This window comes from Penaeus vannamei, chromosome 28 (genome assembly GCF_042767895.1).
Source record: "Penaeus vannamei isolate JL-2024 chromosome 28, ASM4276789v1, whole genome shotgun sequence".
NCBI lineage: Eukaryota > Metazoa > Arthropoda > Malacostraca > Decapoda > Penaeidae > Penaeus > Penaeus vannamei.
In genome coordinates, this window is record NC_091576.1 from 24,731,913 (window position 1) to 24,751,912 (window position 20,000).

At 39.4% G+C, this 20,000-nt stretch overlaps 1 protein-coding gene across 9 annotated transcripts in view; it reads left to right on the forward strand.

The window, feature by feature from the left end:
- Syt7 (Synaptotagmin 7) overlaps positions 1-16,289 on the forward strand; it is a 722,943-nt gene extending 706,654 nt beyond the window's left edge. For all 9 annotated transcript variants that reach the window (XM_070141953.1, XM_070141958.1, XM_070141950.1 and 6 more), the window contains 3 exons: positions 3,731-3,902; positions 6,893-7,102; positions 8,942-16,289. In XM_070141953.1, the coding sequence (XP_069998054.1) occupies positions 3,731-3,902; positions 6,893-7,102; positions 8,942-9,042 (483 nt within the window). In that variant the 3' untranslated portion in view covers positions 9,043-16,289. The remainder of the gene's footprint in view (positions 1-3,730; positions 3,903-6,892; positions 7,103-8,941) is intronic.
- The last annotated feature ends 3,711 nt before the right edge of the window (positions 16,290-20,000 follow it).

Consider the following 20,000-nt stretch of genomic DNA (forward strand, 5'->3'; position numbering starts at 1 on the left):
GAGAGAGAGTGGGGGGTGGAGGGAGGGAGGGAGAATGAGTAGGAGAGAGAGAGAGAGAGTTGGGGGGTGGAGGGAGGGAGAGAGTGAGTGAGTGAATGGGAGAGAGAGAAGGACACAGGAAGAGAGTGTGTGTGTGTGTGTGTTCGAAAGAAAGAGAAAAAAGAGAAGGAGGAAGGGAGAAAGAGAGAGAGACAGAGAGGGAGGGAGGGAGGGATAGACAGACAGAGAAAGAAAAAAAGAGAAAGTGGACATAGAATACCCGCACCAATAACAGAAACCGGATGCACTCACAGAGGACGAGAAACGAAGGGAGGAGGAGGAGGAGGAAGCGAAGAGAGGAGAGGAGAAAGGGCAAGACATGGTAACAGGAGGATAAGATAGTTGAACAAAACAAATATCTTGACTTTCACAAGGAGAACACGCAAGGAGAAGCCTGATAATGCTGACTGCTTGGCATAACAAAGCTCCATTCGACATCCTTCTTTCTACTGTCTTTTGTTCTTTCTTTCTTTCTGTCTTCCCTTCTTTTATCTTTTGTCCTTTGTTAGTCCCCCGCTTCGTTGTGGCTTAAAGTCTAATTTAACCGGTGGTATCTAGCCTTCTTTCCTTTGCTTTCAGTTTGTCTTTCTCTTTCTTTCTTTCTTTCTCTCACTCTATTTTCTTCTTTCTTTCTCTCAATTCTCTCTCTCTCTCTCTCTCACTTTCACTCCCTCACTCTCTTGCTTTCTCTCTCTATCTACCTATCTATCTTTCTCTTTCTATCTGCGTCTTGTCTCTTATTCTGTTTTTCCCTTTTCTTCCTGTTCCCCCCTTTTATCTTCTGTCCTCTGTCCGTCTTCGTCTTCGCAGTGTTTTGCAGGATTAACTTCACTAATCACATCCTGCTTTTTTCTCTTCTTCTTTGCTTCCACTTTCCTTTTTTCTTTCAGTTTTTTTTATCCCCTTTTTCTTTGTTTTTTTCTCTCTCCTTTTGTTTCATCTTTTTTTCTTTATTTTTTTCCTTTGTTGATGTTTCCATTTTTCTTTCTTATTTTTCTTTTTTCCCCTTTTTTATCCCTTTGTGCGTTTCTTATCCCCTTCATCATTGTGATTTAGAGCCTAACTTCCCCAATTCCATCTTGCTTTCTTTTCTTCTTCTTCTTCTTCTTCTTCCTCCGCCTCTTCTTCTTCTCCTTCTTCTATTTCTTCTTCTTCTTTTTTTCCTTCTTCTTCCTCTTCTTCTTTTCTTCTTCTTCATCTTTTCCTTCTTCTTCTTTCCGCCCTTTTTTGCCTTAGCAACAGCTTCCCCTTCTCCGTCTTCCTCTCCTCCATGGCTCTCACTCCTTCCACTATCCCTGCTTCCCTCCGTTATCTCTTTTTCACTCATTATCCTCTCTTTCTCTCTCTCTCTCTCTCTCTCTCTCTCTCTCTCTCTCTCTCTCTCTCTCTCTCTCTCTCTCTCTCTCTCTCTCTCTCTCTCTCTCTCTCTCTCTCTCATTTTCTTCATTCTTTCTCCTATCGCTCCCTTCGTCTCTCTCACTCCCTCACTCACTCACTACTCTTTTCCTCCAAGTCTCCCTCTCTCCCTCCCTCCCTTCATGCATTTATTCAGGCTCTCTTGCCCTGTCCTCCACTCCTCTGACCGGCCTTCTCTCTCTTATTCTGTCTGTCTTTCTGTTATTCTATTTATCTCTCTTTCTCTCTGTATGTCTGTCTGTCTGCCTCTCTCTCCTTTTATATCTGTCTCTCTCTGTGTCTTTGTCTGTATGTCTGTATGCCTCTCTCTCTCTCTCTCTCTCTCTCTCTCTCTCTCTCTCTCTCTCTCTCTCTCTCTCTCTCTCTCTCTCTCTCTCTCTCTCTCTCTCTCTCTCTCTCTCTCTCTCTCTCTCTCTCTCTCTCTCTCTCTCTCTCTTTCTCTCTTTCTCTCTTTCTTTCTCCCTCCTTCCCTTCTTCCTCCCCTGTCTCTGCCTGCCTGCCTCTCTCTCTCTCTCTCTCTCTCTCTCTCTCTCTCTCTCTCTCTCTCTCTCTCTCTCTCTCTCTCTCTCTCTCTCTCTCTCTCTCTCTCTCTCTCTCTCTCTCTCTCTCTCTCTCTCTCTCTCGCTCTCGCTCTCTCTCTTTCTCCCTCCTTCCCTTCTTCTTCTTTTTGTTTTGTTTTTGTTCTTCTATTTCTTCTTCATTTTCTTCTATTCTTCTCCTTTTTTCTATTTCTTTTCCTTTCTCTTTTTCTATTTATTTTTATTTTTCATTTTTTAATTTCCTTTTATTTTTTCTTCTTCGTTTTCTTCTTCTTGCTGACCTTGTGAGTGTAGATTCATTAATAACCAAACGTATATTACAATAAAGATTATTGGTTAAGAGATTATGTGTTTATATCACTAGTGATGATAATAATAATGGTAATGATAATGATAATAATCATAATGGTAGGGAATATGGTAATGATAATGAAATCATATCAATATCTTTATCGTCGCCATAATTTTTATTATAATTGTTATCATCATTATTGTTATTACAGTTATTGTTGTTGTTATTATTGTTATCATAATTATTATTTGCATCATTATTGTTGCTGTTATTGCTATTATTATTATCATTATTATTATTATTATTATTTCATTATCATTATCATTATTATCACTACCACAGTAATACTGATAATAGTTGTAAAAATAGTGATAGAAATAGTGATAATAATAAAAAAAAAAAAAGAGAGAAGAAGAAGAATGATAAAAACAATAACAAATTCAATCTTGATGGATAAAGTGAAAAGTGAAAAATAAATATGATCAATATAAAAGTCATAAATACACCCTTTTCTAGTGAAAGGTCACAGAATTCTCATTAATAGCCATCATTTTCGCTGTCGACATGCAGGTACACAGTTATATGCAGTGATGAAAATGTTCGTCGTTCGTCATTTTAAAAACCTTGTCCTCTATGTCTTTTTTTTACTCTTTATTTTTTTTATTTTTTTATTTTTTAATGTAGTTTTGACATTTTTAAGTATCGTTGTCGTACCTGTTTCATTTTCACTTTTCGTTGGATGTGTTATTCTTGTATAATTGTGAATTCCTATGCAGATATACACATGTACACGATGTACACAAACGTACGGGTACACATGCTCATATGCCCGTATATATTTTCACAGGCTTGTTAGTATATTCTCGCACAAATGCATATATGTACATACATAAAAGGACAATGATATATGTTCGCTCATAATTGCAAACATGAGCACAGATGGCACGCGAGAGAGAGAGAGAGAGAAAGACAGAGAGAGAGGGGGGAGGGAGAGAGAGAAAGAGAAAAAAAGACAGAGAGAGATTAGTATGATGTCATTGGTTCGGCTATTACAAGTTTGTGATTTTTAATTCAAAACTTTATCTTGCCTGAATTAATTCTAATTGTGTTGCACAACAGCAAAAATGATAATAATAATAATAATGATAATAAATAAATCAGTGTCTGTACATGATTGTTTATAAATTTGTATGCAAGTATGTTCGTGGATGTGTGTGTGTGTGATTTATGCGAGATATTTTTGCGTGTATGATATTCGTTCACTTATTTCACACGGGGTATATACACGTAAAACAATATCTATGAACACCAATATATATTTGACAAGCGTGTGTCCATTTGGCGCAACCCATTACCATGCTCTCAGAACTCGTAATATTTTACAAAACGTTCTACATTCCGCTCGTGTTATTCCTCTTGTTCTACCTCTTCCTTCGTATTTCAGGTGGATTTCTCCGAGAAGAACAACACGTTCTGGAAAGCCCTGCGGCCTCTGGAGAAGAACAAATGTGGAGAGATCTTGTGTTCTCTCATGTACCAGCCGTCGACGTCTGAACTCACTCTCACCGTTATCAAATGTCGCAACTTGAAGGCGAAAGATATCAATGGCAAATCAGGTACGTGTCTGTCGGTGTTTTTATGAATGAACGCCTTGTTGACTTATTATGTTTGGAGGGGGGGGGGCGTGGTTGTGAAGTTTTATGAATGAATGAGAGGTTGTTTTGAATTACGTGGTAAAGCCTGATTGTAGTTGTGAAGTTTTATGAATGAATGAGAAGCTGTTTTAAAGTACGGGGTGAAAAGCTTGTTTGAATTGAATGAATGATTGAGATTCTATGTTGACGTACTTTTAAGGCGAAAGATATCAATGGCAAATCAGGTACGTGTCTATCGGTGTTTTTTATGAATGAACGCCTTGTTGACTTACTATGTTTGGGGGGCGTGGTTTTATGAATGAATGCGAGGCTGTTTTGAATTACGTGGTAAAGCCTGGTTGTAGTTGTGAAATTGTCTGGGTGAATGAGAGGTTGTTTTGAATTACGGGGTGAAAAGCCTGGTCGAATGAATGAATGATTGAGCTTCTATGTTGACGTACTTTTAAGGCGAAAGATATCAATGGCAAATCAGGGGCGTGTCTATCGGTGTTTTTTTTATGAATGAACGCTTTGTTGACTTACTATGTTTGAGGGGGCGTGATTGTGAAGTTTTATGAATGAATGAGAGGTTGTTTTGAATTACGTGGTAAAGCCTTCTGTAGTTGTAAAATTGTATGGATGAATGAAAGGTTTTGAATTACGGGATGAAAAGCCTGGTTGAATGAATGAATGAATGAGCCTTTGTGTTGACACTTTTTTGGTGTGGTTATGAAATTTTATGAATGAATGAGAGGCTGTTGTGAATTACGTGGTGAAAAGCCTGGATGAATGAATGGACGGGGTTGTGAAATTGGATGAAGAACCTGTTTTAATTGGCATGGTGTATGAATGAATGAATGAATGAGCCTTTGTATTGACTTACTTTTTGACGTAGTTGTGAAATTGGATGAAGAAATGAGAGCCTGTTTTGAATTACGTCTGTACGTGAAGCCTGGATGAAAGAATGAAGGAATGTCTTCTGTGTTGCCTTAATCTTTTGACGTGGTTGTGGAATTGGAGGAATGAATGAGAAGCTGTTTCGAATTACGTGATGAAAAACCTGGTCGAATGAATGAATGACTGAGCTCCTGTGTTGCCTTACTTTCTTGCCGTGGATGAATGAATATGAGCCTGTTTTGATTTACGTAATGAAGCCTGACTGAGTGAATGAATGAGCTTCTGTGATACCTTACCTTTTTACGTATTTGTGAAATTGTATGAATGAATGAGAACCTCTTTTAATTTACGTCAGTGCGTGGTAAAGCCCGAATGAATAAATATATGAGTTAATTCTCCGGTTACTTTGCCTCATGACAGGGTGAAACTTGGATGAGTGAATGATCAAATAAGCGTCCGTAGTGATGTACTCCAAGGCTGTATTGTGAATTGGATGAATGGATGAGTAAGTCTCTGTCTTGACTTAACCCAAGACATGGTCGCGAAATTAGGAAAGTGTAAAGATGAATGAAAGTCTGTGTTGACTTACCTCAGTCTTGAATGAATGAATGAATTAATAGGTACTTGTGTTGACTGGAACGAATGAATGAATAGGCACTTATGTTGACTTACCTCAATTGAATGAATGAATAGGTACTTGTGTTGACTTACCTCAATTTTGAATGATTGAATGAGTAGGCACTTGTGTTGACTCACCTCAGTGAATACTGATACGAAGAGGAATGAATAAATTAAATAGATAAAGGCATAAGTAAATTGAATTACCAAAATGAATGAATGAATAGGCACCTGTGTTGACTTGCCTCAGTGAATGCGGGTAATCAGAGGAATTAATAAATGAAGTATATAAAGGTATAAATGAATTAAATGAATAAAATAGCACCTGTGTTAGCTTACCTCAAGATCTGGGTGACCTATGGATGAATGAATGAATGTCTTTGATGATTGACCGTGTCGTAATGTATAAACTGAATGTAGTAGTTGTATTTCATAAAAAAAAAAGTTATATGCAATGCCTCATCTGTGACATACTTGAGCCATTTGCGATGATTCAAAGACTCCGAACAAATCCTTGATGACCTATTTGGATTCCTTTTCCTTGCGTGAGTTATCCTTTGTTACCAAATACTCTCTCTTTTATCTTTTTCCTCCGACACGTTAAACCCTTAATCCTAATTACTCATTAACTCTTTCGATACAAAATCCTAACTCTATCGACACAATCCTCAAATCCTCTCCCTTACTTTCATCCTTCTAAATATTTAATATTTTATCCCCCTCCCTCCCTCATTCCTCTAAAATTTTAATACTTTATCCCCGCCCCCTTCCTCTGCCCATTCTTTTTGGACCCCCTGTTATCCTCCTAAGACAGTACCCCTCTTCCTTACCCCTTCTGCCCCCCCCCCCACCCCCACCCTTTCTCAGTCTTTTCCTGAAACCTCAGCCTATACCCAACCCCCTACCCCCCCTCCTTCTCACAACCTTTCCCCTCTCGATTCTCATGAGCCTACACTTAAAACGACCTTCTTTAGACGGTCTTATACCCCTCTAACCCATAAAAGTGCGAACCCATACCCTGCTCTAATACCCTTTTCCTATACCTCCAACCACTATCTATTTATTTATATTATTTTTCTAAACCTACATTAATTCTATCTTTTATCATTACCAAAGCTATACCCCTTTTGAGACCCCACTAGAAACACCCCAAAGCCCATCCTATCTAACCCTAACCCCTAACCACTATTTATTTATTTATTTATTCTAAACCTACATCAATCCTATCTTTTATCATTACTAAAGTTATACCTCTTTTGAGACCCCATTAGGAACACCCCAAAGCCCATCCTATCCAACCCTGAACCATATCCATGTTGACAAATGTAGAAAAAAAAATTGTATTTCTGATGAAGACGTAATCGAAACCGGTTGAATACATCTCTTGTATTGTGAAGATATCCAGTCTCATTCATACCTCTTGTACACTATCTAACCCTATCTCACCACGCCCTCAGATCCCTACGTGAAAGTCTGGCTGTACTTCGGCGAGAAGCGAATAGAGAAGAAGAAGTCCGAGGTCCAGTTCTGCACACTCAACCCCGAGTTCCACTTCAGCGTCAAGTTCGACGTCCCGTGGGAGAGGATCAGGGAGTGTCAGCTAAACGTGACGGTGATGGACCACGACAAAGTGGGGAGGAACGAGGCCATCGGGAAGATTATGCTGGGTAAGGATCGGGAAAGGGAAGGAGGAAGGGATGTGGGGGGAAGTGGGGGAATGGGAGGGAGGGAGGGACGTGGGAGAAAGTGGGGGAATGGGAGGGAGGGAGGGAGGGACATAAGGGAATGGGAGGGAAGGAGGGAGGGACATGAGGAAATGAGAGGGAGGGAGGTGGGGGAATGAGAGGGAGGGACGTGGGGGAATGGGACGGAGGGACGTGGGGGAATGGGAATGAGGGAGGGAGGGACATGAGGGAATGAGAGGGAAGGAGGGAGGGACATGAGGAAATGAGAGGGAGGGACGTGGGGGAATGAGAGGGAGGGACGTGGGGGAATGGGAGGGAGGGACGTGGGGGAATGGGAGGGAGGGACGTGGGGGAATGGGAGGGAGGGACGTGGGGGAATGGGAGGGAGGGACGTGGGGGAATGGGAGGGAGGGACGTGGGGGAATGGGAATGAGGGAGGGAGGGACATGAGGGAATGAGAGGGAAGGAGGGAGGGACATGAGGAAATGAGAGGGAGGGACGTGGGGGAATGAGAGGGAGGGACGTGGGGGAATGGGAGGGAGGGACGTGGGGGAATGGGAGGGAGGGACGTGGGGGAATGGGAGGGAGGGACGTGGGGGAATGGGAGGGAGGGACGTGGGGGAATGGGAGGGAGGGACGTGGGGGAATGGGAGGGAGGGACGTGGGGGAATGGGAGGGAGGGACGTGGGGGAATAGGAAGGAGGGACGTGGGGGAATGGGAGGGAGGGACGTGGGGGAATGGGAGGGAGGGACGTAGGGGAATGGGAGGGAGGGACGTGGGGGAATGGGAGGGAGGGACGTGGGGGAATGAGAGGGAGGGACGTGGGGGAATGAGAGGGAGGGACGTGGGGGAATGAGAGGGAGGGACGTGGGGGAATGAGAGGGAGGGACGTGGGGGAATGAGAGGGAGGGACGTGGGGGAATGAGAGGGAGGGACGTGGGGGAATGAGAGGGAGGGACGTGGGGGAATGAGAGGGAGGGACGTGGGGGAATGAGAGGGAGGGACGTGGGGGAATGAGAGGGAGGGACGTGGGGGAATGAGAGGGAGGGACGTGGGGGAATGAGAGGGAGGGACGTGGGGGAATGAGAGGGAGGGACGTGGGGGAATGGGAGGGAGGAAGGGAGGGACGTGGGGAATGGGAGGGAGGAACGTGAGGGAATAGGAGTGAGGGAGGGAAGGAGGGACATGGGCGGACGTAAGGCAGGGGTAGGAAGGGAGGGAAATGGGGTTATAGGAGGCAGTAGGGGAGGAGGACGGTGGGAAATAGGAGGAGGTGGGGGAATGGGTGAGGGAAGAAGGGAATGGGAGGAGGAAGGGAGGGAAATGGGGTTATAGGAGGAAGTGGGGAGGAACGAGGCCATCGGAAAGATCATGCTGGTTAAGGCTCGGGGAGGGAGGAAGGGAGATGGGAGGAAGTAGGGGAGGAGGAGGGAGGGAAGTTGGGGAATGGGAGAGGGATTAAAGGAAATCAAGAGGAATGGGAGAGAGAGGGAAGGAGGGAGGGGAGAGGACGAGGACATCGGGAAGATCATGCTGGGTAAGGTTCGGGGAGAGAGGGAGGGACGTAGGGGAATGGGAGAGGAGAGGAAGGGATATTGGGTAATGGAAGGGAGAAAGGGAAAGGGGAGAGGAAGGGAGGTGGGAGGGAGGGGCACATTGAAAGGGAAAGGGTTAAAAATAGATAGGGAATGGGGGAGGACGAGAAGGAGGGAAGGGGGAGGGGAGAAAGAGAGAGAGAGAGAGAGAAAGAAAGCGAGAGAGAGCCAACCCTCCTCGCCAGCCCAGCACTAACCCCGCGTCTCCCTTTTGTCCTCCCGCAGGCAAGGCAGGCAGCGGCACCTCGGAGACGAAGCACTGGAGCGACATGATCACGAAGCCCCGGCAAAACGTCGTCCAGTGGCATCGCCTGAAGCCCGAGTGAAGCGCGCGCCCTCGCCCCCCACGCCCACCTTCCCCACCGCCCCTCCCTCCCCTCCCCCAGCAGCCCAGGGCGACCGCGACAGCTGGAGGGCGTCCCATTCGCTCAATCGAGGACACGCATCCAGTGACAGTTTTTAAAAAGAAAAGATATATATGACGCAGATTGTGAGATAGATTCTTTTTTTTTTTTTTATTTAATTTCTTTCCCCTCCCTTCAGTCTCCCCTCCCGTAGAAGGGAAGTTCACGTACACCAGGATACAAGGAACAGAGCGTATCTGATAGGCAGCCACGAGGGATGACCCGCCAATGGGCATCTAGCCAGTGTTACTCCCAGTAGAATGTGAGTGCAGTGCTAGACTCTGCAACCTGCTAGACTAGCTAGGCCATAACACTGCTTATCGTCTCCACGGCACGCCCGGCCCACGCGCCCGTCGCCCCCCCTGCCGCCCACGCCGCCAAATTGATGAGCTGACCGTCAGAAGCACAAGTTTTGCACATATACATTTACATATATACGTGTGTGTGTGTGAGGGTATATTTATATATATGTATGTATGTATGCACACGCACGCACACACAAACACAAGCACACATACAAACAAACAAACACACATAAACAAGCTACCGAGAAAAAACAACCAGTCGGGTGCGCATCAGTGCATGGACACCTACAATTACTTTAAACAAAAAAAAAAAAGTTAAAAAATAAACAAAAATAAGGATAACAAACAAAAGCAAAGAGAATCGGCTCCATTGTTCCTGAACTAAAAGTGCCCACGGGCGGAGGGGCGTCCGAGCGCCGGCGGGCGGTGTGCTGGCGCCGACGATGAACAACTCGAGGTAGAACAGGGAGTGCACAGCGGGCTTGGAGTGCCGCCAGTCACATTTCTTTGGTTTCGTGTAGTCTTTATTGCTATTATTATTTGCCTCGTGCTGTTTTTTTTTTTTCTTCTTTCTTTCTTTGTTTACTAGTATTATTGTGGTTACTGTATTCTCTCTCGCTCTCTCTCTTTTTTCTTCTTTGTCTTCTTTCTCATAATTTTCACTTTTTCCCCTTTTTTCCTTTTTTTGATTTATGATGTTAGTGCGTCTGCTGGACAGCCTACATTTTAGTTTTCTTTTTTTTTTCTTGTCTATTTGGCTTTTGATTTTGATTCTGGAAAGGAAAGCCATAAAGTATATCAACCTATATCATTATCCACATATGCAAGCGTGACAAAACAAAACAAAAAACAAAAAACGCCAAAGGAAATGCCTATAAACCTAGAAAAAAAAATGATGGCATTTCTTTAACATAGGCTTTCCTAGTCACAAAAAATATCTTTTTTCCTTATCCATTCCCATATATTTTTGTGTTATGAAACTTAAATTAAGTGCGGCATATCCACACATCTATGCATTTCCAAATTAAAGTTGTCGTAGTTAGCTGTGAGAGAAAGGGTTAGGACGGTGTTACTAGAAGGCCATTTCAACTTAAATGTTTTTTAAAAGAAGCCCAAATAGTGTGTCTATTTCATATTGTTTGATAGACGGTGGTAAAGTAGCTATCGTGAATTCTTTATGGAAACTGTTTGTAATGGTAATATATTTTGCTTTTTTGTTATGCGAAAAATCATGTACAATACACAATTATCTTGCCGTGAGTATTGTTAGGGAATGTTTGTAATATATTGTATATGTGGCTCAATACATAGGGATATATATATAAATATAAATGAATATATATATATATATGAAATATAGTTAGTAAAAAACAAAACAAAAAAAAAATAAAGCATAATATGTGAAGTGATGAACATAACTTGAACAGTGATAGAGCTTCTCGTTACAAGACGCGAATGGGACGAGAAGTGACCTAGCATTGTTCATTGTTCAGTCTACCACCACCTTCCCGTGCAGTAGTAGCTTAGGGTACAGCCTCGGCTTCGGTCCCGATTTCTGAAATTTTTTGCAAACAGGGGAGGTGGGCGGAAGGAAAGCCAATGAGAAATATATGATAAAAACAGGAAAATATTCATGATTATTGACATCCCCCCTCCCCTCTGACCCAACCCCCTGTATCAGTGCTAGCGTACTGATGGGCGATATTCTAAGATCATGCAGGTTGATTTTTTTCTGTTTTTGTGGTGTTCCTTCCGATGGAAACAGGGAAGAAAATGAAGGCTTAATTTGCCACACTGATGAAATTATATTGGGAAAAAAATTATGATCATGTTTGATTGCCATTTAAAGATTTGTTTAACAAAATTCACTCGTTCGACGTACCTGTTATACATTGCCATATACATATATTTTGTACAATGTAGCAGTTCTTATAATCATTCCTGTATAAGTCTTAATCTGACACGTATGATTAGATGTGTCGCTTCAATGACATATTTTGTAATATATATCAACAAATCAATTATCTATGAATCTTATACTTTTGAACTTGCTTTTGTGGCAATGTCACAACAAAAGTAAGAATATTCATCTATTGAAAATTGATATGCATGAAATCCAGAAGTTTGTTTGTTTGTTTCAGTGGCCATTGGAAATGTGTCTTACGAGGAAATAATCTTTGTTCGAATGTAAAGACACAAAGAAAAAGAACGTTCACGTCTTCGTTAAGATGTTGCGGTATACATAAAGGTGGTGACATTCTACCATTCATGATTCATTTCGTACTATCTCATGTTTGTAAAAGTGTAGAAGTGAGTTCTGTTTGATACTCTTTTTTTGCGAACGTGACATCATATCATAAATATTTATCTTCTGCATAAGGAAATCTTTTCTCAAATCCATTTAAAGTTGCATGGAAAAAATGGGACTTGTTTCAGTGATGAATACTTGAATAAAACTTATATTTTGGGAAGCAATTCGCTCACTCTGCATAAAACTGACGCCACGCCTCTTTTCCAATACGATGGCAAAGTAATAAAGAAAAAAAATGCTTAGACTGAAAAATTAACTAAAAACATTTGACTTTCCATTGCCTTACACGTGCAGAAGGCTGGCATCATTTTGTATATTGAAAACGCAATCAAAGAATCAGTATTCATAAATCCGACTCGAGACAGTTTCGAAACCTATAAAAAGACACGTTTTCGAATCCTATGTGAAAAAGGACATTGATCATTCGGGGGACACCATTAGGATTTGATTTTGTTCGACTTCCGGGACTATTGTGGATCAGGAAACACTTCGCAGGATTGCAATTAAGACAATAGTTGTGACGTCACATTGCCTGCAAGCTGTCAGACTGTTTGCCGTTGCAAGCCAAACGGTCTCTCCAAGAAATGAGCCAAGTGTTGCCATTCTAGGTATGTCTCTCTCTCTCTCTCTCCTTTCTTTGCCACCACAACCTGCCTTTATGTAACCTACCATTCGCACAGGGCAGCTATTGACTTTTTTTTAAGGAGCTATTTTGCTGTTCATAAATGTTGTGTAAAGTAGGTATACTTCGCTAACAGCCAACGAACTTCCTCCATTCTTAAACATGTGATTTGGTTTTGGAAAAAAAATGATGAAAATATACAAGACCTTAACCAAACAACTGTTCTAATTTTCGTATCAGTCTGTAATTGTTCCCTCTGGTGAATATTTTAAATCACTCATTTAGGGTGTATCCAAAGAGCTGGTCTCCTGGAATATTGGTCGATGTGTGTACCGTTTCTCATAATCTATTTAATGTGCCGATTGTCCAACTGTTTTACGTACAGCCTTGACACTCTGGGCTTTGCAAAAGGGCTTTCAATTCGTGGGGCGCCAAAAGAGATGGGCACTTTTGGAAGCAGTCTGGATTTCAATTCATTCTGCCTATTTTTCACACGAGGTTCTGGCTTGAGAACTGTTACAAGAGGACCTGCGAATTCTAAGCGCCTTCGTCAGACTGGATGTACAAGGATGTACTTTGAGAGACATTCAGTGTAATCTAATGTACATGTTGGCCACGTCAGTTGTAGCATGTTCGCCGGACTCCACACACTCACTGTTCTTCATAATCACCCATCGCTGCCATGCATAGCGGCGGCATGATACCTATGCCGCGTGCAGGCTGGGCAGGCAGCTCGTCTGCCACGCGCACTGCCGTCGTCGTGCATGATCGTTCCTTAGGAAGACCTGGGGACCGGAGTTGCTGTAACCCTGAACTCATGGCAGCCGTGGGACCTTAAGAAGAACGCATCGGAGGTCTCAGTCGAAGACAAGACAGGTCAAAGGCGGGGTCGCGAGAGCGCATGAGGCACGCGTGCGCCCTGCGGGAGCGGCGGAGGGCGGCGGGGTCGGCGTGACCTCGAGACCCGCCCTGAAGGCAGCTCCCAGTCGCCCGCAGACACTCCAGAGAGAGAAAGGGGGACACCTTTGTTCGCTGAGTGACCTCTTGGACGGTCACGCGCTGGAGACCAAGAATCACAGACTGTGTGAGGACGGCAGCCTTCTGTACCACACCTGATACGACTTGTACCACATCTGGAGTCTAAGTGGGTGTGGATACATCATTTACGTTCCACTTTGTGATTTTAATGTAAGTTCATTGTTGAAGTTTTTGAAATCATCACTCGGTAAAGGGTGACAAAAATATGTATTTATAAACGGCCTTCCGACTTAATATAAAGGTCACCTTGGGATATTTTGTGGTACATAAGTACCGTTGGTGGCCTGGGTGCCTCGAGGCAAACAGGGCCATATACTGTCGACCAAAATGCACGATTTTATACATTAATTTTGGATGTGCATGATGAAAAAAATATTTATGCAGGTCGCAGATTAAGGGTTCATATCGTTAAAGTGACTTTTTTGCATGATGATTATGGCTAAATATCTAAATAAACTATCGGCAAGTGTTGCTACGCCCGACACAATAATAGTGCCTGACTGCTAATCCTAAAAGACATTGGATACATGATTTATCACCTCACATATCCTGGTCGTTTGCCCAAGAAGCAAAACCAAAAAAAATAAATAAATAAATAAAATGTGGTTTCGAATAAGATAAAAAAAAAAAAAACGGCTCTTCGTGTGTCCCATAATCCCTATATCTCCTCTTTCCTCTTTGTGTGTGTTATCTCGGAAGATTAGAACTTTTCCTCTTCTCCACCTCGCTCTTCCCTTCTCCCTCTTTCTCTCCTTCCTTCCCTTTTCCCTCTTTCTCTCCTTCCTTCCCTTCTCCCCCTCTCTCCTTCCTTCCCTTTTCCCTCTTTCTCTCCTTCCTTCCCTTCTCCCTCTTTCCTTCCTTCCCTTCTCCTTATGCTCCCCTTCTCTCTCTTCCTCCCTCTCCCCTCTTCCTCTCCTCTCCCCCCTCTTCCTCCTCTTCCTTCCCCCTCTTCCCTTCCTCCCCCCTCTTCCTCTCCTCTTCCCCTTCTTCCTTTCCTCCCCCCTCTTCCTCCTCTTCCTTCCCCCTCCCCCCCCAAAACGACCAGCCACGATCACTCAATCTCCCGGCGACCTTTCATGCCTTTACGTTACACACTTAAGGACTTTTAGAGAGGCTGGTGTTGCTGGGGCATTTCATTGACGCTTCTTATTCTTATTCACCGTCTTCTTCTTCTTCACCTTCACCTTCTTTTTTCTTCTTCTTCTTCTTCGCCTTATTATTATTATTATTCACCTTCTTCTTCTTTATCCTCTGCTTCTTCCACCTCCTCCACACCACCACCATGTCTTCCTCCTTTGCCTTAAGTTCCTCTTTTTTCTCTTCGTCCGCCTTCCTCCCTCGCTATGTCTCCTTCCTCCTCCTCCTCTTCTCGTTTCCTTGTTACGTCTCCTTGCTTCCTCGCATTTACAGGGACTTACTCTCGTTTCGTTTTCCTTTTTACTTTTCCCACTCTCCTTTCCCTCCCTCCCTACTTCTCACTCTCCTTCCTCCGTTCCTTCTTTCTTCCTTCGTTCCCTTCTCTCCCTTCATCTTCCCTTCCACTCTTCCTTCCACCTTCCTTCCTTCTCTCCCACCTTCCTTCCCTCCCTTTCTTTCTCTTCCCTCCCTCCCTCCCTTCCTTCCTTCCTCTTCCCTCCCTCCCTCCCTTCCTCTTCCTTTCCTCCTTTCCTCTTCCCTTCCTTCCTTCCCTCCCTCCCTCCCTTCCATCCTTTCTCCCTTCCTTCCTCCCCGGGATATTCGTGTTAAATGTGCAGTATTGTCTCCATCAGTATTCTGTACGCAACGGGTCTTACGTATCAGACTGCACTTTATTACATTCAGTGGTTCGCCGAGAGTGTTTACGAGAGAATTTTCTCTTTAATGGTCAAGTCAAGAGGGAAGATGCAATGCGAGCTTTAATCGCCTGATGATGATAAAAGAATAATTAGATTGGATAGTTATTATTCCTTCGTTCATGTTCATTCGGGATTTGGCTTCGAATTGTCATTCTTCTTCTTTACTCATATTTGTAAAAAAAGGGGGAAAAAAAAGATACGTGAAGAGATGAAGTTATAACTTGTTCAAATTATGAGGCGTTTTCCCTGTGACTCCTTGATCAGATGAGAAAGACTGTTTGGACCTTCCTAGCGTCTTATGGTGAAAAAGAGTTTCCTACGATTTTACAGGGATGAAAGTCATTGATGTTAAAACACATATTCTGTTTCTTATTTATATAAGACTTGTTCATTCCCCTCGGAGCTTATGTGTTGAAATATATATATATATATATATATATATATATATATATATATATATATATATATATATATATATATATATATATATATATATATATATATTGTGAAGGTTTACTGAGTGTTTGGAAACGCAAGTCGAACAGGAGAACAGGTTGGTGTATGGGTAGACGACCTGTGTCACTCAGACGTTGTCAAGGGACCCGTGCTTATCCCGCTGCCGAGCGTGGGTGCCTAGGCTTTCTCTGGCGTCGTGCCTGGGGCCTGGGCTCCATCAGGCACCTGCATGGGGCCGAGGCATCACCCCGCATGGCATCAAGGGATTCTAGCTTCTCTCTACATGGCGTCCGGTTGCCTAGGCCTCACTTCGCACTCCGTTGGAGCTCAGGCTTTGCGCCCTTTGCTGGTGCAAGGCTTGGTCCGGCGCGGTGTAAAGGAACCAAGGCTTCTAGAACTGTATGGGGAAGCCCCCTCCTCTCCTTCCCCATTTCCCCCCATACCCCTCCCCCTCGTCTGTTGCCAACACGGCTGCTCTTTTTCCCCACCGCTGAGTATATTGTGTACATAGTAGTATGGTGACGTCTCCTCTCCTGCGCTTGCCACTGTGGTTGCCCTTGCAGTGAATGTGATTATATTAAGAAATAAAGTACTGAACCTAATGCTCCTCTTTCATTTATACCCTCTAAGGCAGAGACATACCCTCTAAGGCTAACTTTTTTTTTTTCTTTCTCTCTTTTTGGCCAAGAATCCCTTTTATGTCAGAAAATAAACTGAGGATCTCTACAGACCTCTTCCCAGTTCTGATTTCAAGTTACGCCCGTTTTTCACACTTTACGTAAGTTATATAGAACAGACGTAAACATAAAGAAATGTATTAGATGAAAAGTACATCTACGCACCATTTCAAAATATCAACACATGGATAGCTGTAAATCACACCACAGAAAGCTGTTAACAAAAGATAGACAGAAAAAGTAACTTAAAACCTGCCTGCTAACAACGAATGACTGCATGACATTCCTTTCCCTTGTTTCGTCGTTCTAGAGGTACACACGCACAATAACAATAACAATATAAAAAAAAAAATAATGACGATGAGGAGGAAAATTATAACAGTAATCATAACAAGGATAATGATAATAGATGATAGTAATGATAATATTGATAATGATTATAATAAATATCATAATAATGATAATAATAATAATAATAACAATGATAATCATGAAAATATTAATGATAATATAATGATGATAATAATGATAATAATAATAATAATAAGAGTATCAATGATGATGATGATGAAAATGATAAGGAAAGGGGTAATGATAATGATAATGCTTATTATGATGATAACGATGATAATAACAACAATAATGAAAATAAAAACAGCAATGATGATAATGATATTAATGACAGTGATAGCAACAGTAATAATGATAATAAGAAATAATAATAACGATAACAGCACAAATAATAATGATGATAATGATCATAATAATAATAATGTCAATAGTAATAATGATAATAATAATAATAATAATAATAATAATAATAATAATAATAATAATAATAATAATAATAATAATGATAATAATAATAACGATGATGATAATGATAAATATGATAATGATATCAATAGTAATAATGATAATAATAATATCAATAGTAATGATGACAATAATGATAATAATATTAATAATGATAATAATAATAACAATGATAATAATAATAATAATACCGAGAATGATAATGATGATGATGATAATGATAATGATGATAATAACACAATTGTAATGATCGTAATGATAATGATGATGATAATAACAATAACAACAATTGTACTAATAACAGTAATAATAATGATAATGATAATAATAATAAGCATATTGGTAATAATAATAATAATAATAATAATAATAATAATAATAATAATAATAATAATAATAATAATAATAATAATGATAATGATAGTAATAATAATAATAATAATAATAATAATAATAATAATAATAATAATAATAATAATAATAATAATAATAACAATAATGATAATAACAATAATAATAATAATGAGAACAATAATAACAATGATGATATCAATGATAGCAATGATTCAAAGAAATGTAATGATAATGATAATAATGATAATAATAAGAATCATTGAAAATGATAATAATGACAATGATGATCATGATAAAGATAATAGTTGTTAATCATTATGATAAAAATGATTGTAACAAGGATCATGATAATGAGGATAATTATGATGACGATGAATCAAGTAATAACAATAAAAAGAAGAAAATGAAGATAATAATAAGAATGATAATGATGATAATGATAACGACACTATCAACAACAATAACAACTATAAAGTTGATAATAATGATAATGTTAATGATGATAATTATAATAATAATGATACTGTTAACAATAATAACAGTGATAATAGAAATAATGATAATACTAGTAATAGCTATGCTAATAGTAATGATAATGAAAATAATTTTGATTATAATACTATTTACAATAATGGTATTAATGATTATGTTAATAATAATGATAAAGGCAATAATAGTGATAAAAAATATTATGACAATGATAAGAATGGCAGTGATGAGAGCGATAATAATGATAATAATAATGATAATACTAATACTTCAACTACTAATTATGATAATAATGATGATAGCAAATGCGATGATAATAATGAAAATAAGAGTGATAATGATAATGATAATAATAATGATAATGATATTGATAAAAATAATCTTATTGATGATTCTTCTTATCATTGTTGTTATTATTATTATCAGTGTTATCATTATTATTATTATTATTATTATCATTATTATTATTATTATTATTATTATCATCATCATTTGCATCATTATTATCATCATTATTATTATAAAAGAAATAACAATGATAATATTAATAATAATAATGGTAATAATCATAATAATAATAATCATATTAGCAATAATAATAATAGTAATAATGATAATAATAACGATAATAATGATATTGAAGATAACACTAATGATAATGAATATAATGATAATAATGATAAAAAATAATAAAAAGAAGAATGATAACAATGAGAATGATAATAATAGTGATGATGATAGTAATAATTATTATCATCATCATTATTATTATAGCAATATGACACTAATGACAACAATAAAGATATAATAATAATAATAATGATAATAATAATGATAATGGTAAATGATAATAATAATAACAGTAATCATAACAATAATAATAATAATAATGATGATGATGATGATGATGATGATGATGATGATGATGATAATAATAATAATAATGATAATGATAATAATAGTAATGATAATAATAATAATAATGATGATGATGATGATGATGATGATGATGATGATGATGATGATGATGATAATAATAATAATAATGATAATGATAATAATAGTAATGATAATGATAATAATAATGATGATGATAATAATAGCAGTAGTAGTAATAATAACTAGAAGCACTCAGAGAGCGCATACCTCCTGGCATCTAAGTTGAGCCAAGACATACATACTTCCGTTAAAAGAATCATTCGCTCATATTTTTTTTTTTTTTTTTTAGTTATGTTGCTATGAAACGAACAAACAATGCAACAGACTAACCAACGCTGTCAAAAATATATCCGCCTTATTCATAACGTTTTGAGTTGTCCTGCTAACGAACAAACAAACTAACTAACGCTACTAAAAACATAAGCCTCCTTGGCGATAGTAATAATTGTAATAATCATAATAATCATAATAATAATAGAATAATGACGATAGCAATGATGATGGTGATAACAATAATGATAACAGTAATAATTATAACAGTAATGTTAATAATAACAATAAAGATAATGATGATGATGGCTATGATAACAATCATAATAGTAATAAGAAATATGATAATAATAATGATGATGACGACGATGATAATGATAACAATGATAATAATGAGAATAATAATAATCATAATAATGATGATAATAATAATTAATAATAATAATAATAGTTATGAAAATGATAATAGAAATAGTGATCATAACAAAAAAGGCAAAACAATATATTTTGTTCATAAAAAAAGAAACATCAAATCGTATTTCTTCCATAAACACAAACTACAAAATATCTACTTTAAAAGTAAATAATGAAAGCATTCCAGCTTACAGGAATCCGCTTACAAAAAAGTACGAATTAATAAAAAAAAAAAAAAAAAAAAAAAATCCAAAAGGCGTGACAGGGTGACGACGAGCGGACGAGTGGGAAGCGGCAACAGCAGCGCATAAAACACAGGAATAAGGTGCAAAATTAAGCACGTTTTAATTTTGG